The 27,597-nt window shown below is 48.3% G+C and overlaps 1 protein-coding gene across 5 annotated transcripts in view; it reads right to left on the minus strand.

The window, feature by feature from the left end:
* Positions 1–27,597, minus strand: part of STARD9 (StAR related lipid transfer domain containing 9) — a 123,762-nt gene that overhangs the window by 18,334 nt on the left and 77,831 nt on the right. For 4 of the 5 annotated variants that reach the window (XM_044231580.1, XM_044231579.1, XM_044231582.1 and 1 more), the window contains exons 12-23: positions 27,341–27,550; positions 27,068–27,165; positions 25,953–26,030; positions 25,451–25,522; positions 22,841–23,020; positions 19,568–19,619; positions 19,109–19,246; positions 18,369–18,451; positions 18,130–18,233; positions 13,019–13,206; positions 12,088–12,556; positions 170–10,372 (exon numbers count right to left, since the gene is read on the minus strand). In XM_044231580.1, coding sequence (XP_044087515.1) covers positions 170–10,372; positions 12,088–12,556; positions 13,019–13,206; positions 18,130–18,233; positions 18,369–18,451; positions 19,109–19,246; positions 19,568–19,619; positions 22,841–23,020; positions 25,451–25,522; positions 25,953–26,030; positions 27,068–27,165; positions 27,341–27,550 — 11,875 coding nt within the window. The remainder of the gene's footprint in view (positions 1–169; positions 10,373–12,087; positions 12,557–13,018; positions 13,207–18,129; positions 18,234–18,368; positions 18,452–19,108; positions 19,247–19,567; positions 19,620–22,840; positions 23,021–25,450; positions 25,523–25,952; positions 26,031–27,067; positions 27,166–27,340; positions 27,551–27,597) is intronic. The other variant, XM_044231581.1, reaches the window with a different exon arrangement.

Raw genomic sequence — 27,597 nt, forward strand, 5'->3', positions numbered from 1 at the left:
TGATTCACTGAAGCTGGCCCTGAATGCCCTTCTCCATCTTAAGATCTACCTCTGATCCCCAGAAGATCCCAAAGCTTAGTGGGGGAAAACGGTATAGCCAGCTATTAGCCTTTTCTGATTCTCCTCCAGCCCACCTCTCGCCATTGCCCGCCAGGCTGGGGACCCTTACCGGGCATAGAGCTCCTCCCAGGTGGACCGCACAGGCTCTTCAGCAGTGAGCGCCTCCCCTGTCCCACTCTGCAGCACTTGCAGCAGGGCATCTGCCTCCCCAAAGCCGCGGTGCAGTTTTGCTTCTGTGAGTTCCATGCTGAGTGAGAGGTTCTGGGCCCCAGATTGCAGGGGGATCTGATCCCTCTGGGACGACTGAGGATCCCGGCTCTGGTCATCAGGAGGTTGTAGGGGCTTCTGTCCCTGCTCTCCAGAGCTCAGATCACATCTGGTCTCTAGTGACTCCATTACACCTAGATCCTCAGGAGAGCCATTCTGAACCCCACACCGAGGAAATTTGTTATGCACTGGGAAGTCCTTTGGGCCATGATGCTGGGGGTCAGGGGCCCTGCACACCTGGGAAGTGGGGCACAGCAGCACCTCAGACTGGCAGGCCTCAGTTGGGCCCAAAGTGGAAGCCTGGAGCCCTGCTGTATCAGTAAACTCGGAGACAGGGCAGGGGCTGAGGGGCTGGAGGCCTCCCCTTGAAGATGGAAAGTCCAGACTGGACTGTGGCTCCAATGGTAATGCTGGACCCTCACCCCCATTTTCTGTCTTGCTCTCCCATTGACTTGGCCCCCTACTGCTCACTAGGCTGTCCTCTAAGGAAGCCGGGTCCTCTGGCACAAAGCCATCAGCCAGCCTCTGACTTGTGCTCCTCAGTGAGGGTGTTGGCAGTTCTCTTTGAACCAAGGTGGTGGTCCTGGGCTGAAGCTGCTGAGGCAGTTGCCCTAAGAAACAGACTGGGAGTTTTGGGCTCTGCGGTGGGCTGCCTGGGGGGCTCATCTCAAGGAATGACCTGCAATTGCTCCTTTCTAAGGGACTCTTGCCTTCCCCACATGGAACCCCCACTTGCTGGGAGCCACCTGCCCCATCAGTGCTTTGAGAATGATTATCCACTAGAGGCCTGGAGGTGTCAAGGAGGTCTGGGCTGGAGACAAGCCCCTGGTGGCCTTCAAAAGGACATGCTGAGGGGGCTGTGAGTGACAAAGAGTCTGCGGGGAGCCCTAACCCCTGGGTGCTGGCACTAAGCGTGAGGATTGGGGAGGAGGCCCTGTCCACCAACAACATTCCCATGGTGCCCAGCTCCTTCTCGACCTTAGGATCCCTGACAGACTCCACAGCACTGGGACAGGGCTCTGGGGATTGGGAGCCACTGAGGCTCAGGCTACCAATAGCCAGACAGGAGGGATCCTCTGGCTGGAAATTGGGAGGTAGGGAGTCATCAGGAGAAGCCTGAGGGCTCACAGAAGGGAGGTTCTGCCCAAAGTGAGCTTTCTGAAACCTCAAGTGGGATAATGGGGGTGCCGGAAGGCTCTGGGGCCTGCAGTGAGTGCTTTCTTCCTGAAGTTCTGAAGGCGCTGCCATTTTCCATGTCGTTTCCTCTGCCTTTGTCTTCTGAAGTATCCCCGTGACATAGCCCTGCTCTTGAGACATGGTGGGAATATCTGAGCCCAGCACTTCGAAGACCACGTTGACCTCCTGAGGGTTGGCCTCTGGGGCCTGAAGGTGCAGAGGTGGTAAGGCCAGGTCAGTTTGGATACCCTTGTCCATGGTGGTCTGAGTACAGCCGTCTATCATAAGGGCCTGCGTCACCTCATCTGGGGTCTCCCTCTTGATGTTCTGTTCCTTTTCGGCCACACCTGGCTGGGAAAGACTTTCCAACAGCTCTGAGGTGCTGTGCAGCAGTTGTGAGAGGTGGAGAGACAGATTATGCATGCTGGTCCAGGAGACCAGACCAGAGCCTGGCACTGCATTGGCTTCTGGCTGAGCAGAGAGTTCGGTGGAGCTCCAGCGGAGACTGCACCCCATGGTCTGTGTGCCCTGCTCCAAGGTGCCCATCCTGGACGGTCCCACAGGACCACCTGCCTCTGATGGACACAGCAGTGTAATCTCATCTACTGGACCTGCAGCACTCCCTTCAGCCAAGAGAGGATCCCTCCTCAGCCAGCCTGCTTCATCAGGGGTTCCCAGGAACTGCGCTCTCTTGTCAGGACCCTTACTGGCGGTTGCTCCCTCAGGGCTCTTCAGGATGTGGAGGTTCTCCAAAGCAAATGAGGGGCCCCATACTTCCCAGGCCTCAAGTGAACCCTGGGCATTTCCCACACTGTGTGGGCTCGACAGGTCCCGGGCATTGGCAGAGGTGCTGAGGTGGGAGGAGAGTGGAGAGTTCTGGTGTTCTAGGCCATTGTCCATGCTTGAACAATGGGCCATGTTTGATGGTATCAGGCTCTGGGGTGTCTGGCCAGAGGAGACATCCACCGCATTGCCAAACACATACTGCTTCCAGCCGATCTGCACAGGCCCCTCTGGATAGGATAGGATGTAGGGATGGATGTCACTGGAGTCAAAGTGTAACATTCCTTTGTCTGCCTTGGAGTGCCACTTTTCTGGCCTGGCCTGGCTACCCAGTCTCTCTGGACTTTCCTGCCAGGTCTCTTCCAGGGTACTAGATGTCCAACTGGTCATGAAATCAGGAGTTGGCATGCAAGAGAGAGCTGATGACCTTGGATAAGGAGGGGTGGCAGGTTTTGGGGGCCCGTGGTCAGCAGTGCTATTGTCCAAGTTAGATGGGGCTCTCTGACCGCAGCCCTCAGCTTTCAGAGATGTTCTCACTGCTGAATTACCTGAGAAGTAGTCCCTGGTATGTGGAAACCACAATCTGTTAGGCTCCTGTGTATATTCATCTGTGGGGGAAGGAGGCTCCACACTCATATTCAGCTCCAGAAGAGACCGGGAAGAGCTGACCACAGAGAACTGTGGTCTGCAGGAGGACCTAGAGTGTTTGGGGCCAGAGACGACTGCAATCACAGGAAGTGAGCCCCTGCTGGGGGGAGCCGGCTGCTCTGTGCCAGAGGCAGGCAGGCCAGGGCTCGGGGGTGTGGGTTGTGGGGCTTCACTTTGCTCCAAAGGCATGCTAGTTGAGTCTTTGAAGCCCGATGAGAGCTTAGACACAGAGGCCTTGGCTACACATGCCTCCTCTCTGCCTGCATCTCTAATCTGACAGCTGTCTAAGCCAACTTCATGAGAAGGCTGAGAATTCCTGCCCTGGGCAGGCTCTTTACCACGACCTGAAGCCTGATCTCTCTGCTGCTCTTCCTCCTCCCAGGGCCCATCAGCTTGCTGCCTGCAGATGTGTTTTAACTTTGCTACAAACGTGGCTTGGGGATCCAAGCCACTGTGATCTCTGGACTTAGTGGAAAGTTGTGGCTTTTCTGGAAGGCATTGGATTGCATTTCCTAAATATCCATGCTGTGGTTCCCCCAGAAGCTCACTCTCAACAGACCCTTCACTTAAATCCAGGGTGTGTGGTCTCTCAGTTGTTAAAGGTGGTTCTGGTTTGGTTTGAGACTCTTGTTTACTGTGGTCACCTCCAGAGCTGTCCAGAAACATCCTCAGTGGCTCAGACCATGTTGCTGCAGAGGAAAAGGCAGCCTCAAGCTCTGTGCTGGCTTTCTTCTTGGCATCCTTTTTCTCAGGATACTCTACCAACCTTGAGCTTCCATCAGCCACTGAGTGGCTCAGTGAATTTGCCCCAACATGAGATACAGAAGGGGAGCTGTCCCTTTGAGCCATAGATAGGACAGCAGCAGAAGTAGAAGGCTCCAGAGTGCTGCTGTCTGTTGGCCCAATTTCTCTATGAATGCCTTTGGGCTCAAGACCTGGTGCCAAGAGCACTTCAAGTTCCCCGGCATAGCTCTCTCCTCTCTCATCCATTCCACAGGCTCTGGAAGGCACTATGCAGGGTGGCTGGAGAGTTTGTGGGGCAGCCTTGGAACTCTCCTTTCCCAGGTCACCATCCCTATGACACGGTAAAGTGGAGGGTAGTGAGAAACGGGCAAGAGAAGTGACAGGTTGAGGATTGCAAGGAGTTGTTCTGCTGTCTTCCTGTCCCCCAGATGCACTAAGAGTCCTGCTGCTTTCAATGTTCCCTAAGAAGACAACACAAAAGGAAGTTGGCTGTGGGCACCTGCACTGGGCCTGCTCCTGAACTCCCCCAGGACCCAAACTAGGTCTTTGATCTGGCAATGGAGTCAGTCTGGGATGCTCGCTGCCAGCACTGTGGGCTTCTGCCAGCCCACAGCCAACATTCTCCTTCCACTTCACACACTGCTGTGAGGCAGCTTCTGGTGCAACACTCCTCAGGGCTCTAGGCAGGATGGTAGCCTGTCTGGGATTTGACCCCCCTTCTTCTAAGCCAGTGGAAGCCTCAAGGCATTGGGAGTGGTCCTGGGTATGCACTGACAGGCTGACAGAATTCTGAACATCACAGGTCACAAGCTGACTTTCAGAATAGGTTGTTTTTCCTCCCTGTGCAGCCACTAAAAAATTACCTGAACCTCCTCCACAAGTGGTATCTAGAATTCTAGGATCTTGATGCACTGGGCTGCACTCCTGACCACCAGGGTGCATGGCCCCTGCAGTCTCCCACAGAGCTAACTGGTTTCCCCCATGTGGAATCATGCCAGGGTCGTCATTAGGGGCCCAAGAAAAGGGAGCCACTACTTCCTCTGATATTTCCCTCCTGTCCTCCACAACTGTTGACGGAAAGCTGCCTGAGCCCACAGGATCAGAAGAGGAAGGTGTTCGGGGTGCTTTCTTCTTTTTCTCTGTGATTTCAGAACAAGAGTGACACAGAAACTGTTCACCAGTTCCCAGAAAATGTCTCAGTTCTCCAGCACAATGGCTTTTGCCTAGAGTTGGGGCTGCATGGGAAGAAGTCTGTGAGGGACGCCATGGCCCTGTTTTAGTCTCCGTGTTGGGTGGATGTTGAAAGCTGTCTGCAGGGAGGGGTGTGACCTGAGGAACTTCCCTCTCATTAGTCAACAGATGTCCTGATGTAGCAGAGAGAGATGCCACATGCAATCCTTGTGCTTCAGCCTCATTCCCGGTCTTGTCTGACACTAACTGGTCCCTTTGCGGACATTGAGACCCAGCTGGGGTCCCTGAAGAACATTCAGGTCCTAATGAAGTCTCATAGTAAGAAAGAATTTTGTCCTTAGCCCCAAAGTCATGAAGCTGCTTTCCCTGGGCCTTTGCTTGTCTGATCTCCAACATAGCAAGGCCCGTGGAAGTATGAGCACAGTGCTGTGGGTGAGGCACCCTCAGGGTGTCCCTCAGGGACACAGGTGCTGAGAAAGGGCTGCTAGGAGAACTGAGGTCTTCAGCCTCCTTCTCTGCCTTCTGCCTCACGTGCTGGCCTTGCCTGTTACCCTCTTCTAAGATGCAGTGGGCCTTCTGTTCAAGTGGGCTAGAGACCCTATTCAGGGAACTGGTTCTTTCTGTTCCTCTTTGTGCAGCTGCCTCAGCTTCAGAAACAAAACCCTCTCTGGGACTCAAGCCCATTGAGATGCTTCTGAGGTCCTCTCCTTGGTCTTGGGTAATTGCTGATCTGTGGCCCTCTGCCGCCAGGGGAATGCTCTCTGATACATGGGATTGACCATGAGATCCCATGGCTGTGGATGTCACAGACCCACACCAAGCAGAGTGTGCCAGGGAGGAGCCCCCTCTAACATCTCCCTGAGGACTGTGGCTTTGGGGCTCTCCACTCAGATTCTGACACCCTGCTCCAGTTACCAAGGCACTGTCAGGCATTTTCAACATTGTGGGATCCAGCACATAGTCAACTGAAGAGATGCCTACAGTATCACGTGCATGAAGACAGTCTCTTGGCAGCCTTGGACAATTCAAGGACAAGGTACTGCTCAGGTCTCCATGAGGAACTGCAGAGGAGTCTCGCCGACTCAGCAATGGGCCAATCTCCTGGCTGGAAGATGTACCCATACAATGCCGGCTTGGGCTACGAAGTTTCTGAGTTGACAAGATCACTGTGTTTTCCTCCTGTAGGCTCCCTCCACTTCGCACAGCCATCTCCTCAACTCTGCCTTGAACTTTGGGTTCCTCTTGCTTACAACTACTTATACATTTGGCAACTTGGCTTTCCCCAAAACTTTCCACAGCTTCCAGTTCCTCAAGACTTCCCAAACCACAGGGCTGTCCTCTGGAGCTTGCAGATGCATTCCCTGCTTTGGCCTCCTTCTTAGAAGACATCTTGGGGCTCAGCTGCAATGGCAGAGCACCAGCCAATGCCTTGGTTCTTGGATCAGCACAAATGTCTGCGAACACTCTACCAGCTGTACATGTCCCTACATCACCACATGTGTCCGGGGAGGGTGTGTCTAATACAGTTAAGAGAGTGTACTCTTTCGCAAAATTGTCTTCTACACATTCCCTTGACTCGAAGGGGTACAAGGTGGTTTTCTCGACCCAGGGACCTTTCCCAATGCTACTGTTAACCTCCATTTCTCCAGCTTTGTTATCCCTAAAGGTAACATCATCTCTCTGCTTTGGAGATGGTTGATCCTTCAAAAACATGTGGTTTCCAAAGCTGCCTGGCCTCAGGACATAGTCAGCCATCTCCTGGTCCCTCTGGTCCTGGAACACAAACTCTTTTTTGACTCCCGGTGAGTGAGAAGCATTTGGCTGGTTATTTTGCTTGGATTCAATTTCCAAGATGCCACTTTCCAGCTGCATTACACTCCTAATCAGCCTGGCCATTTCATCAGCATTGTTGACTCTTTTATTTTGTTTCTTTCCAGAAGGTTCTTCTTTAGGGCTTAACATTATTTGTGACCTTCCAGGGCCCTTACATTCACTCAGGTTTTTTTCCTGAGAGCATGTAACTGACTGGAATCTTTCATATGTAGACTCTGTCTGTGGAAGCTTAAACTCTTTTGAGTGGCCTTTGGAATAGAGAGCTTTCCCAAGAAGCCCAGATTCATTCTTCCTCTCAGCCTTGTGAGCTAGACTCTCATCCGGGGCCATCATGTTTGGGCTACTTACTCTATGATGTACTGATCTGGACTGCAAAGAAATAGCAGTTTCCCCCAGCATGTCCTTGTCAAGGGCTAAATTGATGGTTTCATAGATGAAATCAGACCTGGCCCCAGAAGGAAACTGTCTGTTCATATCAAAGGCCTGAGTCTGCCTTAGGACTACATCGTGATCCTGCTCTTCTTCCTCATCTGCCTCAGACTCACAAATAAGGAGAGGCTTCCTAGACCTAGAACGACTTGAGCAAACATTGCAGTAGGACTGTACAGTGGCCTTTTCTCCCTCCTTGCGCTCTGAAAGACTGTGTTCATTTAAAATTCCAACTTGATTTTCAAATTCACATACTTCTGTGCTAGTAGATGAAAGAAAATGTCTGTTCTGAGCAACAAAAAAATAAACTGAATTATGGCTTTCTTCTTCAATATTTCCAGAGCCCTGCCCTCTTTCTCTGCTAACTTCCTTGGTGTTCAGATCAAATGGCCTCCCTGTTGTGACCTGCTGAGATGAGACAATCTTGGAATTCTGGTTTTGTAATAGCACTGGCCAATTATTCTTCAAATAAATATTTTGGAGAACCTGATGGTCATGACCAAAGCCCCAGGCTTCTCTTGGGGGTGGGGAAGGCACTCTTGATTCTCTGCAAGCCGGGATCTCTAAGGCAGTTTCTGTCAGGGCATCCCGGCTTTTGGTCACATAGAATGTCTCCAAGGGAGGTGGCTTTAAGCAAGACAGGAATGGATTCCTGGTGGCAGAGTGAGGGTACCGCTTTGGACCTGACGCAAATGAAACGCTTGGGTGTCTTCCAACCACTTCCCTGGAGCTCTCCTGATAGTCTACCTTCTCTTCCTGAAGGCATGGGTAGCCACAGGGACTGAACTGCCCCTCCTGGCCTGCACTCTTCTCCCTAAGAGAACCCCAGCCCTGGGGCGAGTGGTTTTTAGTGGCTATGGAGACATGACCATGACAAAGGCTCCTCTGGAAAAAGTATTCATCAGAGGAAGTGATCAGTTGAGGTTTCCCATTACTGTGAGAAGACTTTTCCAAGCTGTTCTGCTTGGCTTCACATGCTTCAGTCATAGAGTTTGCTATCTTGTTTGCTGCAAAGACTGGTGCATTTGTAGTTCCAGAAGTCAATGATTCTATATCAGCTGAGTAAGTTCCACTATGACTCACCTCTTTCTCTCTAGTTATAAAGAAATCTGAAGTCCCTTTTAACTCAGCACTCAAACTGTCCTGTTCTTTCTCTGCTCTCAAACATCTAATTTTGGATAAATGGATAGGAAGGTTGTTGAAATCCAGACTACTTGATACCCCAGAACCAACTGGCAATAGAGTATCTGTTTCTTTGCCAGAAGCTTGGGTCAAGGAGGCAGAGTCTTCTTCCAGGGAGGAGAAAGCTGGCCTGGGTTCTCTAACAGCCTCCAACACAGGATGGGACAGTTCAAGGAGGTACTTTTGCTGAAGGGCAGCCCAGTCCCTCTCCTGGGCGCTGCCTACATGAGTGAATGAGGCCACAGAGGCAGCCAAAACGCTTGGCACACTGGACTTGTTGGATACTTCAGGGTTGGCCTCCTGGGCTGTGTCAGAGATACCTTTGGTCCGAAAGATGCCAGCAACTCGTGGCTGAAGAAGCCTGTAAGACCCCCAGAGTGATAGCCTAGAAGTATCAGAAGCAGGGATTGCGTGCACGCTGCTTACATGGCCAGGCAGCTCAGCACCACCTCGGGGCAGTTTGGAGCTGTAGGGCAGGAGTGTTTCTGCCCCTGATGGCTTTAGTTCTTCCATATTTTGCCAGTGTCCAGGCTTCTCCCATCCACAGGGCTGAGATTCCTGGACCTCAGGACTTGGACATAAAGAACCCACTATTCCTGAGGGACTGCTGGAATTGATCTTAGAGTCACAGGAAAACCAGGAATCCATGGACAACAGAGGGCTCCCTCTTGAAAGCTGCAGGCCTTGGAGTACATTTGCCTGTTCAGGGGAGCTTGCCTCTATCTCTGACTCAGGTTGCTCACAGGGGGGCTGGGGAGGGGGCCCAAGATAAAATGAACTGCTCGCTGGCAGGATGGCATTCAGCCTGGCTCCTGTTCCATGATGGATGGGACCAAGGTTGTACATTGCCTCCTGGTCCGCTGTGGGCAGACTGGAGGTCTGTAGGTGCCAAAAAGTCTCTGTGGGCATCTCATCAGCCGAACTGAAGAAAGGCTCTTCTTGCTGACCTCCCCTCAGTTCCTCCTGGGCATCAAGCAGGCTATCCAGGGAAAAGCTCCTTTGAGTTTGGGTGAATAGTCCACTGCTTGAGGATGCAGTGAAGCCCCTCACAGAGGCTCTCACTCTGACCCTACGGTGGCCATGGCCATTGGGAAGGTAACTACTCCTTGGGCTGTCTGGTGGGCTCTCATACCCCTTCTCAGCCAGTGAGTCCTCAGATATTTGGCCATCCTCACTTTCGGAGTTCTCTGGCTCTGGGAGATCCTGTTCTTTCTCCTGGGGGTCGTCTGGCTTTAGTGGTTTCATTAGGGCTTTGGTGTAGACACAAGAGAGAGAATCCACAGAGTAACTGCTATCTGCATCAGATAAGTCACCATCTTTCTCTCTTATGTGGTCCACACTGGGGCTGAAATCCGTGAGTGAGGATGTGGAGTCAGGATCTCCCACAATGTGTTGCCCCCTCAAAGGGCTGCCAGGAAGCAAAAGGGAGGACTTTTTGGCAATGTCTTTGACCATAACCCTCTGCTGCCTTTTGGATGCCCTAGTTGGAGGTGGTGGTTTGGATTCCACCCAGAAAGTCTTGGCTGCCTTTCCATGCCCAGATGCCTGTTTGGGTCCACGGGGACATGAGGAAATGCAACAGGCTCCCTTAGAAGTCTTGTGGGTCCCAAGGTTCCCTTCTTTTCGCCACCCTGCTCGTGTGTGGTCAGGGTCTGCTGGTTCCCTACCCCTCCTGGTACAGGTGTAAGGGGTGAGTGCATCTGGCTCATCCCTTGGCTTTAGCTTGTAGGCTGAATGATCCATAGATGTTAGGCTCTGGGACACCATCTGACAGGGCTGCTTACCCACTCTTTCCATTTCCTGGATGCTGGTAGATTCAGAACTCATAGTGAGGGCGGTGCCTGACGCTGAGGTTCCTTTCCTTGCCAAGGCCCCTTTAGCAATGCAGTGATGCCCCTTGCCTGAGGAATAGAGGGCATTCTTACTGAGGTATCCTGTCCTTGGAGGGTAAGAAGCAGCCTGGGGCAAATACTCTTCTGATGGAATTTTTTCTGATATTTGGTCAGTAGGATCAGGCATAGGAGGTAACACGGTGGAGGGATCCCGATTCAGGAAAATACTGTGGAGAAAGGAAAGACAGTTCAGAAAATAAAAGGTCCCTATTTCCTGCTCACAGAGGGAATATAAGTCCCATTTAGTTTGCTCTAAAAGAGGTTAACGACTAGGCCAATGTCACTGTCCCCTCTAGCCTTTGAGGTCAGAGAAAAGCTCTACAGGTACAAAAAGCACCTGTGGACTACAGTCTTGGCTTCAAAGAGGCCCAGCTATACTCTGTCACTCAAATTCTTTATCTTATAAAAGGACTGAACCAAATCTGAATCTAATCATGCCTTTAGGGAAAACTTCCATTAATAGGCAATATGAGGAACAGAGGAACAATCTAAATGATACTGCAAGGAATCAAACGGGCAAATCTATGAAGTGGCATATTCTACAGAACTGATCCACTTTTAACAAAGCAATGATATGAAGAAATAAAAATGAAACCAAAAGAATTATAAGGAACTTAAAAGGTCACATGCAGTGTATGAACCCTACTTGGATCTTAATTTGAACAACTAACTGTAAATATTTTTGAGGAAATCAGAGAAATTGGGTATGGCCCAGGTTTTAGATTATATTGAACAACTGATCTTAATTTGTTAGGTGAACAATGACAATGTGATTATAAGAAAAGTCCTTATTTTTTAGAAATCACACGATGTCTACGAATTGCTTTAAAAATACTTCATCAGGGGCACCTGGGTGGCTCAGTGGGTTAAGCCTCAGCTCGGGTCATGATCTCAGGGTCCTGGGATTGAGCCCTGCATCATGCTCTCTGTTCAGCAAGGAGCCTGCTTCCTTCCCTCTCTGCTTGCCTCTCTGCCTACTTGTGTTCTCTCTCTGTCTCAAATAAATAAAATCTTTAGAAAAAATACTTCATCAGAAAAAGGAAGGAAAGGAAATTAATGCAAGCATGGTAAATCTTGCTAATTGCTGAATGTGGGAGACAGGCATACTATCTTCTCAACCTAGTTTATGTTTGAAAAATTTTAATAAAAAGGCCGAAAAAAACCCCACAAAACCTGCCTAGTACCTGCCTAGTACTCTGAAGACCAGAAAGGTGAGCAAACAGAACCAACAGACATGAACTATAAACATACTATGGGCAAGGCCCCAGCTGGGCCTGGAGGATATAAAGAAGTAGACACAGTCCCCTGCTCCATCGTCACCTTGACCGAATGCAAGGAGTGAAGGAGAAAAAAAAAAGGAAGATCCCAAATTGGACCCAAGAGTCAGCAAGATAGCCTTCCACTTGCTTACCAGTTGGAAGGTAGGGTCAGGAAGCTCACTTTGGATGGCAGGACGGGTGGGAGGGAGAAGGAGGAAGCGTGTAGGAACCGAGTCTGGTGTGAGGAGACATGAGATGAAGGGGGTGGCAGAACAAACACAAAGAGATGTACATGGATAGCCAGGGTCTAAAGAGCAGGTGAAAAACGAGGCTGAGATTCTTACTTGGAAGATATCACCAAAGCAGCAAGAGTTGCCACTCAGATTAGGAGAAGGTAAAAGCCTGAGTCTTAGATCTCACCAAAGAAAGAAGAGTAGTCAAAAGAGGGAAAAGGTAGGAAAAAAAAAAAAAAAGAGGTGGGAAAAGTGGTGGGGAAGAGAGGAGTAGGCAAATCTTTCCATTTCAGACTGAGAAACTGAGGCCCTGGGAAGTAAAGAACACCTCCTGAGCAACAAGGCTGTAAACCTCGGTCAATGATCTCAGGAGACCACTGTTGGCTGTACCTGTGTAGGTGAGGAAAGTACAGGCTGCAGAGCCTTCGGAGGCTCAAAGAACTGCAACCTGTCCGTCTGCTTCCACGTTGAGACCCTGGTACCATGGCGTCAGTGCTGGGTACCCGGTGTGGGGGCTTTTGGGTGCAGTCATCCTGGATCCAGCACAATGCCGTGGGCCGCTCCAGTCCCTTCTGGGCCTCCAGCAGCCTCTGCTTGCTGATGATTCTCTCTAGCTGGAAGAAGGCCTTTCTTCGCCGCCGGATGTCCCGCCGTGCTGCCTGAAGTACTTTCCGGCGCCCAAGTTGGAGTCGCACCTCCCTCTTCTGGCTTCGGACCAGTGGGGATAGTGGAGTCTCAGGATCTGCCTGAAGCCAAGCACCAGGTGGCACACAGGCCTCAAGTTCTTTCTCTGCCACGTGGTCTTGCTGCTGCTGCAAGCCAGCTGGCCAAGTTTCTTCTCTGAAGAGCCACTCGTGCTCTGGGAACCAAAGACACCTGTGAGAGAAAGTCAGCACCTCCCTCCCTGCCTGTGCAGCCTAGACTCAGACACCTCTGGCTGTGGCTGGACATTAATGGAGGCAAAATGCTGGCCAGGCCCCAGCACTTGAGAGCTACCCAGCCCCCTTACCACAGGGTTAGGGAAGGAAGCCCCCAGGCCTTAGCACATGCTGGCACAGGCAGCAAAGCATGGATAAATGTGCATGTGAGGAGAGAGCAGGGGGCCCATCACTCTGAGGGGCAGTAAGGAAGCTAGCTTCCTTATTCTTGCTTCTAGCCCCTCATAAGAGCCTCTGGTTTCTAAAAGAGGGGAGAGAACACCTAATACCAAAGATTCCATCATATCACAAAGAAAACAAAGGAGAGAATACAGAAGGATGTGGAAGCATGAAAATGAGGAGATGAGAAGGTGAAGCAGACATGGTGAGCAGTGGGCACCTACTGTCTTTAATTTGCCGGCTGATGGGCGCCTGGTCCAACTCCAGATCCTGCTTGGCTCTAATCTGTCCTGTTAGGATTCGCTGCCTCAAATCCCCCACGTAGTGCTGCTGCTGAATCTGGGCCCTGTGGGGCGCCTCTCCAGCCCTCAGTGGCTGGTGGTCCTCGTCACTCTGCTCTTCCAGCACTCTCCTATCACAGAGGGGCCGGGGTTACCCAAGTGAAATGCAAACCCAGTTCAGGACAAACCAGTGGCAGTCTAAGCCTTCCTGAGAGCCCTGAATTCAACAGAGCAGAGAGGGCTTTGAACTTCTGGCAACTTGGGACACACAGGCATGCTGTCACAGGCAGTTCATGATGTCACAGTGCAGGAGGTGAGAATGGTCCTTAGACTAGCATATTCTTAGACTGTGAGTTGACCAGAAACACAGATTCATTCTGGTTAAGGAAAATGACCAGGAAAGTAAAGCAGCTTTAAAAAACACAAACATTTTAATTAAATCAAGAATCTTTGTCCTTTAAAAAAAGAATGAAAAACTTAAAACCTGCTGGAAACAGAGTAGAACAGAAGCTCCAACAAACACTGTGGGAACACAAAGTCTCCTACATGTTCAGAGATTGTGACTCTATCTCCATTTATGAAATAGAAACCCTCTTATGAGCTGGGAGTAGGAGACAGCCAATGCAGAGAAGAGAGAATTTATATGCACACCACACCTTGTGTGACTAGAGACCCGGAGGAGAGCTGGTCTTCACTCGAGGGCAGTTCTCAGTGAATGAGCCCAAGAATAGGGTTCAAGAGTTTTAGACTTCTATCATGACTTTCAGAGATACACACTGAAATACTTAACTGGTGAAACAGTCTGGGATTTATTTAGACCCAGCTGGGGGAGAACAGGGGAGAGTGGAAAGGGAGTGAGTGAGGATATAAATGAAACAAGATTAGCCATGATTTGATGACTGGTTGTGTATTTGGAATTGTCCAGAATACAAAGTTTGGAAAGAATTCTAGATTGCAGTCATACTTTATACTGCAGGTTCCTCTGTGGCCATGGATGAGATACAGTCTTCCTCTGAAGACTGACAGCTTCTACCTGTATGGCTTTTCCCTTGGTCACACATGGCCTCTTATGCAAGGACCTCACAGCAGGGTCTCTCCATCTCTGTCATTTGGGTTTCTAAAGGAGCCAACTGCATGGGCCTTCTGGGTTGTAGGAATAGCGTGTGACTGGGAGGGATTGGGTTGTAGGAGTAGGGTGTGTCGTGGGCTAACAAAAAAGCCCCAGTCTGCTCTCCTTTCACCAGCCCTTAGCCTTCATTCCAGTCCCAGGATGCCAAGCCTCTTCAAGGCCCACTTAATGACTTGACACTAGATAGTCTGAGCAGTAGTACTCTAGGGGGTTCGTTTACCTGGCTTACATTTACTACTTTGTAGAACAGAATGAAATCACAGAGGCGTATCAAAGCAGAGGTCCATAAACAATAGCCTGTGAGCCAAATGTGGTCCACTGCCTGTTTTTGTAAATAAACTGTTACTGGAAAATTCATTCACTTATGTATTATCTAGGCTGCTTGAGTAGCTGCACACAAATTTATGGCCCACAAATACTAAAATACTATCTGGCCCTTTACAGAAAGTTTGCTGCCTCTGTCATAGAAGAGATTGTGATTTTTTAATACAGCCTTCAGAGGAGAGTGAAGGATGAATGGGGGAGGGGAGAGTATGGGTAGGAGGTAGCAATCTCTTCCCTGGGAAGGAGGCTATGAGGTGACTCAATCTACAATGGGTCCAAGGACGTGGGACAGGCCCAGATATTGAGTATGCTCTGGGGAAAACTGGTACTGACTGTGGCCAAAAGGCCAAATACACACACTGGAATGTACAGAAAAGAGGAAAGGCACCCTTTGTCACATGTGAGGCAAAAGACTAGGGACAGCAATTAGGACGAAAACCAGTTAACACCAAACAGTTAGAAAAGGCTGCTGATGGGAAACATTTTGTACATGCATTACTGCTCCAAGTTTTGTCTGACCACAGATATGGCTGAATTACAAACATGACCATCAAAGACTCTTAGAAGAACCCAGCTAAAGCTCAGAACATCAGATGCAAAGAGCAAGAAGGGCATCTTTATTTTTAATTCCCGGATGGTATTCACAACTTCCTCCTCTCCCTGTCTCCCAAATCCTCATATTCACAATTTGCTTCTCCAGAGTAGACAACTCCCTCTACCCCTCCCCCAGCAGCTAGCCAGTCACCTTCTGCAGACCCAGTGCAGCTTGCTTCCCAGCACCAACAAGACCTGCAAGGGGAAGCTGTTTGGAATGAGCACCAGAGACACAGCACATTCACCCGAGATGCCACACGCCAATAGACTGAAAAACGGCTCCTCAGCTAAGCATATCAGTCAGATGTGCTTTTCCACCCAGAAAACAGGTGGAAAAAAAAAATACCAACCTCATGTTACACATCTGGGTAGATTATTACTGGCGAGTCTTCAGTTACCTGCCAGCCAAGGACCTCTATCAGATGACTGCCCTTCATCTTGGGTGGCTCCAGCATCTCCCTGCTGCTTGCTGGACTCCACCACATCCTCCCGAACCTTCTCTCCCAGCCCTCCCAGCTGCTTCAAGGCCTGACAGCTTCTGCAGCAGTGTGTACTCACTGAGGTGGCCGTGGCAGTAGCAACAGGGTCTCCCAGGCTTTAAGCACTTATCATCAAGCCCCCCAAATTCCAAAGGGGAAAATGCAACAGTTTTCAAGGACAAACTCCTCTCTGGTCTACATCACTACTGCAAAGGGAAAAAAGAGGCAGGCCGGCCAATCTCCTCTGCCTCTGGAGTTGGCTCCAGCTTTGCAGGCTCTCCATGAGTGCTCCTCCAGAGAGAAAAACGAGGGAAGAAACTTCTAGGACAAAGAGAGGCTTTAGAGCCTACCCCACCAGAACAGATGAGACTCTCATGGAGACACAGTCACGAACCGAGTCTGGGAGCCCAGCTGACAGCATACAGTTTTCTCCTTTCTCCTGGGTTCTCTCCACCAGGCCCCATTCCACCTCACTTCCACCAGGGCTTGACACACAGATGCTAGCTACTGGAGCTGCGTAGGACTAGCCCAGCCCACAGGCTCCTGGAGCTGGTGCTAAAGACTGGAGGCAGCGAGTGGGAGAGGCCTGAATTCTCCAATCCCTCTCTGTCCTCTCCAAATGAAAGGGTGCATTCTTGGTGTTGCTGAAAGGTCATGTCAGTGCCCATGGGCTATAGAGCTGAAAAGACTTTAAAAAGGCAGTGTTCTCTAGAGTGGATGGGTCAGTTGGGACAAGGTGGGAGGCATGAAAATGAAAGGGAGGCTGTCTACCTGGGCAGCTCTGCACAAGGGCCTCTAGCCATGGGGCTGGCAGCATCAGGTAGCAGGCAAAGCACTCTGTGTGTACTTGCTCTTTCAATACCTATCACACAGATCTCTTGGAGACAGATGGTGGTATGCTTACTTAGGGTGAGCCAACAGACTTGGAGACTCAGTAACTTGCCCAGAGCCACAGAGCTTTTATTTCAGAAAATCAGGACGTCAGACTGCCTGGGTGGCTCAGTCAGCTGGGCGACTGCCTTCAGCTCAGGTCATGATCCCGGGGTCCTGGGATCAAACCCCATGTCGGGCTCCATGCTCAGCAGGGAGCCTGCTTCTCCCTCTCCCTCTGCCTGCTACTCTGCCTGTTTGTGTTCTCTGTCTGTCATATAAATAAGTAAAATTTCTTCAAAAAAAAAAAGAAAGAAATTCAGGATGTGATGCAGCTTTATCCAACTCCAGTACGACTTTTCAATACCACAGCTCGTTAACTTGCAGAGCTGTTCCCTATATACCTGTGAACTCTGGGAAAGACAGAGCTCCAGTGTATCTTCCCAGCAGAAACCTGACCTAAGACAAGGCCTCCTTTCATGACTGTACTCTGACAAAACAAAAGCTCCAGCTGCCCCTTAATCCACCTTGGCCTTGATACACTCCAGTTGTGTCACCTCTCCCAGCTTCCCTGTCACCCCACAGAGTCCTCTGTCATGCAACACTGGGGCAATCCTGCCTTCAACTCGGCCTCATCCTTTGGTCCTTAGCAGCCCACATGTGAGGACTTGCCTGCTGTTTATGCTCTCTGCATCACAGCACTTCTGCTCCTATGTCTAATGTCCCTCACCACCAAGGTCAGACCCAAGACTGTCGTTAGCTGCCAGAAAATACTCCTGGCCTGAGAACAGAGCAGCTATATCTCTCGAAGGCACCAGGGGAAAGGACCATCGGAACCCCCCAGAGCTCCATGCTCATGATGCTGGGCAGCCTCCCGATACCAGTGGTCTCACAGACACTGAGTCTCCTGCTGGCATTTTCTATAGAACGTTCCCAGGTCAGAGACTACTTTGACTTACAGGAAAGATACCCTTTTCCCAGTATCTGACTTATGAGACATGTAGATCTGGGAAGGGCATTCTATGTAGAATGGATCAATGACTATGAAAAAGAAAAGTGGTTGCCACCAATCACATAGAAAATTCTGACTCTAAGCTTCCATAGTCACAATGCAGGCGAAGTGGGTTTGAGAGGGTAGAATCCTAAGATATTTGCACATTGTTCCAGGGGTTTCTGGCCCTCTTATGTGTAGTTAGGGACCCATGGTATTGAGGGAAAAAAAGGATTCTGAGTCCCACACTCTCTTTAAACACCTGGAGGAAGCCATAGTCCTGGAAGTTGACACACGCTATGAGCTCACAGGCAGTCCAGAATTTAAAGGGGAACACAGGGAGGTAAGTTCAGAAGCAGTTTCAAAGATACGTGTGAACAAGTCACATTCAAATCCTGACAGAAGAAAGCAGCCATAGTAAATATCAAATGATATACTCCTTCCAGTGATGAAGAAAGTTACAATACTGAACAGGAAATGAATGAGGGCCAAGACTGCTTCCTTGCCAAAAACAAGCTAAGCAGCTAGCTCGGTTCCCCTCATCACTTGTGCAGGCCTCATTCAGAGCTTGGCTACTATACTCACCTCCCTTATCCAGCTCCATGTTGTAATAGACCAAGAAGTAAGAACAGTAGGTTCCACAGTGGAAGGAGCACATGTTTCTCACCTTTTCTTCCAAAGCAAAGGGCAGAGACCCAACCGGGAGGCAGTGACATCTCCATCCAAGTCCAACCATTCCAAAGAGCCACTGCCACCGACAGCCTCTCCGACCTGGGAACAAGGAAGAAAGCGGTGAGGCTGCTGTCACCACTCCCAACTCAAGAGAATGAGACAAAGCTCAACCTTGTCCCTCAAAAAGGAGAAGCAGGGAGGCTGGCAGCCAACTTGAAATCGTAGCACACTCACCTGCCTTCTCTGCCGCAGGACAGCGGCTTCTGCAGGGTGGTTGAATCGGAACTTCTGTGCTTTCCCCAGGGTTATGACTGCTCCTGTGACAGAGACAGGTAAGAATTAACCAACAGCTCACATTCTGAGTGTGTATTACAAGTAGGGCGCCCTTCGGGAAGACAAAATCCTGCCCTCAACAAGTGGATAACTTGGGTCTGAGTCAGTCAGAGTCACTGGATATTGCACAGCATATGTACTGAATTAACAAAATGAAGAGGAGTTCCGCTACTCCAACGGAAAGCAAAATGAGTTCCTGGTGGAATAGTGAGGGAATGCTTAACATTAGATTAACAACAGTAGCAACAGTAATAGAGTAACAATAGTAGTAATAGTAATAATGATAATGAGAATTCACTGGGTGCCAAGAACACTGTGAAGAACATCACATGAACTAGCTCATTCCTCACAATAATCCTCCTACGGTTGTTTTACAGATGAGCAAACTGAGGTTCCAAAACTTTCCCAAGGACACAGTTACAAATTTCAGACAGTCCTTCTCCTTCCTGACAGCCTGGAATTCAGGCTTCTTTGTTTATGGGAAGAGGATGGTATTAGGAAACCTTCACATCTCTGAGTGCAGAGGCTGGGTGTCCCGTCTTTAGAGTCTGCTTCACTGGGCTCTCTGGGTTTGGCCCATGAAAAAGGTGGGAGTCCATCCCTCATCCTGGCATAAACAGAGTTATAAGCAGTTTTTTTACCTTGGGTCAAACGACAGGAGGCAGTGACCTCCCGGCCGTTGACTGTGCAGCGGGCCCCCCGGGCAGGTCGCAGAATGACTACCCCACAGGCACTGGTGATAGTGCAGTGGTCTCTCTCAATCCATTGCCCCTGTAGGACTATACAAGAGATGGGGGTCAATGGGGTGGGAGACAACCCAGGGAAACACCAGTTCTATGAGATCAGAATCGACACCTGGAAGATCTTACATTATGGTAAGAGAGGAAGAGCCACCACCTGAAACCACCCAGACCTGGATCCTCCCACCATGTGGGTCTCCTCCTATCATGTCCCTGACCCACAGCCACAACACTGAAGCAAAACAGGAACAGCCCCTTGATCTTCAAAGATTCCTCCTCTCAGGTTCCTCTAAAGAGACAGTTCAGGCATGAGTCATGAGTACCTGCCACAGAGTCAGACCCAAATGTTCTATCACTTACCAATGTCCTGTTCCTGGTCTGAGTCAATCCTTCCTATTTTTGTTGTCCCCTCCTAAAGGAAAAAACAAATCTTTTTAAACAAGAATCAAAAGGGACACAGCCTGCCCCCAAAGCAGAGTCCACTTGTTGGAGTGTTATCACTGTCTTCCCACACCACTCTGGCATTTTCCACACAAGTTCTCAACTTTGGTCCAGGCTGTTCTGACTGCTCTGCCCACTCACTGCAGCCCAGGAAGCCTCTGAGAAGGCAGTGGGGCGGGGGGTATAAAAAAGCAGCACCAGCTCTTTGCAAAGTCAACAAGTATTGGCAAACTCCCTTCTGTCCCATAGCCTTAGGGAATAGCCATGACCGTTGGTCAGAGATTCTCTAGTCTGAGGAAGTGGGCACACAGGCAGAACTCTCCTCCAGGGACTAAGGTTGGTGTGGTTTAAGTTAAGTCCATTTAATCTCAAAGAGGCACATGTTCTATGAAGATGTATGGAAGCACAGGATCTTTGCCTTCTTGATCGACAGATGAAGTTCGATAGACACCAGATTCTAAGAAGGGTAAAACACAAATAGGAGAAAAGCGTATCTGGAATCAAAAAGGACTGGAAGAGTATACGAGAGGAAGGGAAACTGGAGTTAGCATAAAGGAATCACTGGGTTAGTAGAAAACAGGCCTTCTGGTGCTTGGATTATGGCAATTCTTTTAAGAATATATGCCTTAATTGTGGAAGGCAACAACATGACAAATGCTGAGTTTAGATACATGTTTATCATGTACTGAATAACCAGTCACTATGTCCCAGGCATTGCGCTGAGTGCTTTATAGACATCTCTTATTTAATCCTGAAACAACCTAAAATAGTTATTATCCCCCTTTTTATATATGAAGAGTCTGAAGCTGATGGGGAAAGTTGCCTATGGAACCCATATACTGAACAGGAGAGCCATGGCTAGAATTGATGTTTCTCTGGGCCTGAGCCCATGTTTGCCTATCCTCACCGTACCACCACCTCCCTGGTAGCTGATGTTTTTTAAGTGACCAGAGAGTTCCCCACTAGGCTTCACCATTAGTAGTCAGAAGTGGGCGGTCCCTGCAGCTCCCCCAAAATAGCTGGTGTAAAGGCAGTTTCCTCGAAGAAATGAACGAGACTCTGACCTTACTGGGCTTGCACACACAGACAACCAGAGCCCCACCTTTTCTGCTCAGCCACTGAGGACCACACAAACAAATGGATGCTGGCCCCTACAAACACTACGAAACAAAACTGAGGAAAAGGGGTTAAGACCCCTCCTACCAGTTCCTGGTCAGCCCTGATGATGAAATTCATTCCTTACAAAAAGATAAGGTCACAGCCTATCACAACCCCTACATCTACAGGGCAGAAACCATCACAAATCCCAACGGCATTCTCATTTTACAAGGACTTAGTTGATGTCTGTGCTTGCTGCCCCTCTGCTTATTTATGTAGGAAGAATTAATGGCACAGGGCAGTTCTGAGAATGAAGTCCAGGATACCACTAACCTGTGCTCTACCCACCCTTCCCTCTGTCTTCTTCCCACCCAAGGTACTTGGGAAGTACCCAAGGTGACCAAAGGGAAAAGAGCTTCCTGGGCATTGCTAGGGATTAGTTCCATGTCTGTAACCAAGACAGCAATGCAAACACACAGAGAATCTTGAGCAATTACTGCTATACCATTGCCCAAACCAGGATCTAAACAAACAAAAAGAGAGAAACTGGGTACATAAAATGCAGAAATGCCAGGATTAGAACTAGACTGAACCCTCACCCTTCAGGTTCACTGGAAATGCATGAAGGAGGGGTCACCACCACCAGCGCACACAGACTCTGCAATGAAAACCAGCGCTCCTACATTCGGAGGAGGCCTGCACCCATCTCTCGCCTGATTCAATCTCAGTCCTGTCCTTTAACCCTCTGATGCCACCCTGAGCTCTACCACTTGACTTCTAGCTTCATCTGCTCGCTCCACATCCAACCAATACAGCAGATCAGTTCTACTCAAATAGTAACCATTTTAATCCACCTGGTCTTTTCCTAACCTCCAACTTCTCCCCTTGGTTCTGCTTAATAGAAGAATTGGTAGCCTTTGGTATTTAGATCTGTTTTTTAGGTAACAGCCACTTCTGACTGAGGCATTTTCACTGAGCTAATTTACATTCACCCTGTTGAAAATGAGCTACTTGAACTTTTTGAGAGGCTTGGTCCCTGATATGGACCCTGAGGGCTCATCCTAAGATGAGCTCTCTTAACATCTCACTACCAGATACACTACAGCGTTAGGAGCCTGAGTTCTCCAGGGGTAAGAGCAGCATTATGTATCCCCCATAAACTCTGTTCCTTTCAGTTGGCAGCTGGGAGCAATTCGGAGAATGAAGATTCGATTTGCAGTGAGCATAGGAATTTTGGCCACATAAAGTATGTTCTGCCAACCACAGGGACTGTCCTTCTACGGAGACACAAACATTTTGATAAGGACAGGATATGATGTACCTACCACTGGGGACTGACTCTCAAAATGCTTCATTTAGAAATGGTGACCTGCCTCTCTGTGACAAAGAACCAGGTGATCCAGGCCTTGGAAGGCAGGAGCTTCCTTCCCTTGTTCCAGATGGCTGGTGGTGTGCCCTCCCCCACCGTGCTGGCCCACCAGCTCTTTGGGCTCTCCCTCATGCTTTCTTTAAGCTTTCTGCATCTACTTTCATTCTCCTCTCTTCTTTCCCTGGTAAACCTAGTAACGGAGAAGCAGGAGGTACACTTTTTGTTGACTTGAGAGTTGAGAAGTAGGGAGGTGTTAGAAGGAAACTGTTTTAGATCTTGATTCCCCCTGTAGCCTCTGAAAGCTGTCTGTGAGCAGCCTGGATGTGCTGAGCTCTGGAGTGCCCATGGGATTTCAAGGTTAGGATTTCACTTCCATTCTTGCACTCTTGTGCTTCGGGAAGCCAGAAAAGGAATATAAGCAGCATCTTTCTTACTTTAAAATGAGGAGATTAAATCACAGAGAATGAAAGTAAGTTATATAAGAGCAGCAGTGGCAGCCACAGAAAAACAAATAATTATTCTGATTTCCAGTCTTCTGCTCTAATTATACAAAAGCAAATGAATCATAATTGGTTGGCTAGCCCAGTTTCCTGAGGGCAAACCTGAAGGCAGCTTTGTGGCAACTGGCTCAATTCACAGATGTGTAGCTGCTGCCCTTGACTTCTCCCTTTTTGACCTCTGGGACCAGTGGCTCAGGAAAAGAGGGAATGCACCAGCCTGCTCACCTTGAGGTGATAGAGCACGACACCTGTGCTGAGTACGTCGTCTTCCAAGGCCATTAGATGGGGCAGGCTGGAGTCAATGACCACACCAGCCCTCCTCCTGTTGATGTCCACTCTGTAATGTTCCATGAGGGCCTTCCACTCGTTCCACTTCTGGGTCCAGTCTTTAGTCAGCTGGTCTATCTGCAGAGATGGAGGAGGTGGTTTTAAGCCCCCTGTCAGTGGAGCAGACTTAAGGTCAGAAACCATCCTGGCTTGATTCCTCATGGCATTCCTTCCTCACCTTCCTCACTGTTACAATTCAAAGCTCCACAGAGGCCATTGCACCTCCTCTGTGAGCTGTTTTCTAACATCTTTCCAATATGCAAGTGTTACTTTTATAAATAGAAACTCCCTCAGTAAATGTTATTTTTAAAGTTTTCTGCAACAAGCATGTATTGTTTCTATAACTTGACAAAAATGCCATAATTTTTTTTATTAATTGAGATGTTAGTTATATGTTTATAATTTCCCTTTCCCTATTCCTCTTCTGTGTGATTCATACTGTGAGATCAAGTTCTACATCAGGCTCCATAGTGGGCGTGGAGCCTGCTTAAGAGTCTCTCTCTCCCTCTGCTTCTATCCACCCCCTTAAAAAAATAGATGCTAGAGATAGATAGACAGATAGATAGGTAGATATATACAGCAAGTTACAGGCCTTAAGATAAGGCCACCTGGGGAACGTGAATGAACAATGTTGAACATAAGACACTTTTCTCTTCTTTTGGTGGAAATGGTGGAAATGGATGCCCAGGCAGGAGAGTTATCCTGGGAATGGAAGAACTGAGGAAGCAAGAAAAGGACCTGAAAGACTAAGTTCTTCTCTCGTAAAAGGGATACTTGAGAAAAAACAAAGTATGTCAAGTTTAGGTACAAGTGTTTTACATACCTCAAAAATGTTATTTTTAATGTCATACTCACTGAGTTGAAGTTTGCAAAGAATGAGACTACAGGGTACCCATGAAGGGCTGAGTTGGATGAAGACCTGGCAGAGGTGAGCAGCAATGCACTCTGGCTTACAGTTTAGTCTGCCTGCTCAGCTACCTGGAGGTACCACTGAACACACCTCCCCTTCTGGCTGGCTTTCATCACCTACCTCCCGTACTGCCTAAGGTCAAAGGCCAGCAAGTGGCAGATTCAAACCCAGATCTGCCAGAATGTATAATGTAAAACTGCTAATGAGCTTGGAATGATTTTGATTCTGTACTTCATCTTTTATGTATACGGGAGTGATATTTTCCTTTTTCTTTCTTTTTTTTAATTTATTTTTTCAGTGTTCCAAGATTCATTGTTTATGTACCACACTCAGTGCTCCATGCAATACATGCCCTCCTTAATGCCCATCACCAGGTTCATCCATCCCCCCAACCCCCTCCCTTCCAAAACCCTGTTTGTTTTTTCTGAACCAAAAATCAGAATGTATATTTAAGCATAGAATTTTTGAGAAATGTCTGGATATGTGATATAGTCCTAACATTTAGTTTGGGTAACAAAATACTGACATAGCCAGGATACTTTATAATGTATAATGATGGTGCAATAGAATACAGGGAATTGGGACATTTGGGTTGTGGTATCTAAATGTAACCTGTCACCAAATAATGCCTGCCATTTCTTCCTTGTCAATGTCCCCAGAAATCACCATTTAATCTAACCTTCCTAGATGTCTTGTCCTCACCTTCATGGAGTCACAAAATTAGTCCCTTTCCTAGTTGAACTTGTGCCTCCAATTCATCCTACATACAACTGTCATATTAATTTCCCAAGATATACCTTTATTATGTCACCAACCTGGTTCAAGAAGCCACAATTAATGCTGTGAATGTCAAGTTCAAACCTCTTAAACTGGCCCTAACCTCACCTCTACCACTCTCTGCCATGAATATGTATTCTCATCCGCTCAGTCTACCTCATACTGTGGGCTTCTGCATGGCCGCCCACATCAGTTCATTCTTTCAGTTCCACGGTCTTGCTAAGATTATCCCACCTTCACCCCAAATGCTTAACCCTTTCTTCCTATCTAACACACTCTACCAATCTTTCAAGATCTAGTTCAAGTTCTCTAGCCTTCAGCCACATCACTGTGATGCTGGCCCTGAAAATTCCAAGCCATAGTGATTTCTTCCTTCCTTAAGCTCTTTTTATATAACACATGTAGTTCATTACATTTAACCATTCTCTAAATGTGTTTCCAAATAGAGTGCAAGCCACCTGTAGGAAGGAACTTCTTTTTCTCTCTTGAAGCATCATGCTGAACACCTATTTGGTGCTCAGTGAATACATGTCAGTCAGTTGATTTACTGACTGGAAAATAATTTTTTTCCTAAGCTACTGTCCCTATCCAAAGGAAGTTAGCATGAACCCCTAGAGAACAAAACAAAGAAAGCCAGTTACCAGCCCCTAAGGTAAACTCATTCTCCACTCAAAGCTCAGTGAATACCAAAACTGTCTCTAAATTAGATAGAACCTCTCTGTCCTCACAAGGGAGCAGCCATGACTCAGGAATAATGGAGGGAGAGGAGATCTACTACCAAGGTGATGCAAAGCATAATTCAGTCCACCCAATTCGCCCACCTTCAATTCATTCTGGAGAACCAACTCCTTCAGATTCTCATCCTTTTCCTCATTCAATGGACAATAGTTTCTCTGCATAAAGAGAGAGGTGTGCAATGTGGGTCTCATCCTTATTCTTATGAAGGAAGATAGGGGCAGATAAAGACTTTATCATTAAAATCAGAAACAAATCAGAAACTTAAATACTGGGGATCATATTAGTACAAAGAAAAAAAATTCAAAGAAATTTTTCTGGAGGGCCCCATTCCCTGAATCCACCTACACACAGAAGGAGGGCCTTCTTTTTAGGCAAATACCCTTTGGAAAACAAAGATGATATAGTGGGGATGCCCACCCCATCTGAAACTACTCAGGTAATCAGAGTCATCCATGTCTTGCCTTTGTTCCTGCCTCTGTTCTACAAGTGTCCCTTAATTGAAAACATGGAATGCAGCAGGGCTCAGATTTTATGCAGAAGAAAAGCAGGTTTGGGGGAACAGAAAAGTTCTGAGTGCCAGAATACCAGTTCAAAGCTCAGCAGCATGGCTTTGAGTCTTCCAATCTCCTCCCTGAGTTCTCTGATCAGTTTTATATTTGCATCCTGAAACACAAAGAATTTGGTTTCACAAAGACTGATATCAGGCTCCCAAAAGCTCTAAGACGCTACACAGAAATAGTTTGGAAAAAGTGGTTTATTACTTTGGAGTAACTTCTGAGGCAGTCTTCTCAAAGTATGGTCCCAGAACCACATCACCTCCACCTACGAACTTGTTAGAAATGCAAATTCTGCACCCACAATGTACTTAACCAGAAAATCTTGAGGGCTCGGGCCCACCTGTGGTGTAACCAACCCTCCAGGAGGTGATTCTGATACACACTCAAGTATGAGAACCACTGCGCTTGAGCAGGAGAGTGACGGGTAACACCAGTGACAGCGGATGTGTGGTAGTAGATGTTCATCTTCCTGCAGTGCAACCACATTTAGTACCTACCTAATCACATGGCCCTTTAAAACAGTCCACAGACGGGCTATATAGGCCTGGCCACCAGTTTGTGATCCCTTCCCTGAAACTCTTTGCTGAAATTGCAAAGCACATAAGGAATTTTTTAAAGTTTCTCACTATTACTCAACTTTTCAAAATGAATAAGTTCCTTATATGCCCCTTTTAGCCTGAAACAGAGAACTCACTGCAGTTTGCACAGAAATAAATAAAATACAACCATATATCCATGTAAACTCAAAATAAAAGCAGAAAACACAAAAAATTTTAAGTGATCTCCCTTAGGGTAGCAGTGGTACACCAGAGATCTTAAAAGGAATGGTCTCAGAGAAATATCTAAAATAATTTAAAAAGGTAACTGAATGAAGTCAGTAGAGATATGAGAGAAGGGTATGACACCGAAAGAAAGAATTCCACTCTATCTTCATTTGGCAAGGTCGGGCAAGTTGGGGTGAGGGTGAAGGGAGAGAAAAAAAGAAAGAAAGAAGGAAGACAGGAGGAGGGAAGGAAGGGAGGCAGGAAAGAAAAGAGAGAAAGAGAGAGAGAGGAAGGAAGGAAGAAATTAATTTTTAAAATGGGAGACTAAAAGAAGTTAGTGTAAATGATACTAGACCAAGACTTCAAATGAAGGTCTCACCTCATTTACCCGTGGCTTGTTGATGATGTGTTTGGCATTGGATGCATATCTCAGGGTGCTCATGGTCTCACTGTAGCAAGTGTGTGCAGGAGACACAGCTGAGGTAGAAGGAGAAAGTTAGAAACCACGCCACGCCCTTCCAACCCAGCCTGTAACCACATGCCTTACTGCTACCGTCCATGCTATATCATGAGACCCTTAATGAAAGGGGTGGTCACAGCCCTTTCTCTGAGGCAGAGTACTAGTCCCAACAAGCTCTAGCATCCCACTCACTAGCAACCATGATAGTTTTGGAGTTGCCCCCAAGACTGTCCTTCAGCAGCCAGGTCAACACGGAGTCCCGGTACGGGATGTAAGACTGCCTCCGGGAGGACCCCACTCCACTGCTGGTCCCAGACAGAGAGCTAGGGATCCCACTGTCACCACCATCACTGGCTGCACTGTTGAGGCTCTGACAGCTGCTGAATGCTTGAGAATTCTGGGCTTTAAAGACAACAAAATAATAAAAGTGGAAGAAGAAAGGAATTGTG

The sequence above is a fragment of the Neovison vison genome, chromosome 13 (genome assembly GCF_020171115.1).
Source record: "Neovison vison isolate M4711 chromosome 13, ASM_NN_V1, whole genome shotgun sequence".
Lineage (NCBI taxonomy): Eukaryota > Metazoa > Chordata > Mammalia > Carnivora > Mustelidae > Neogale > Neogale vison.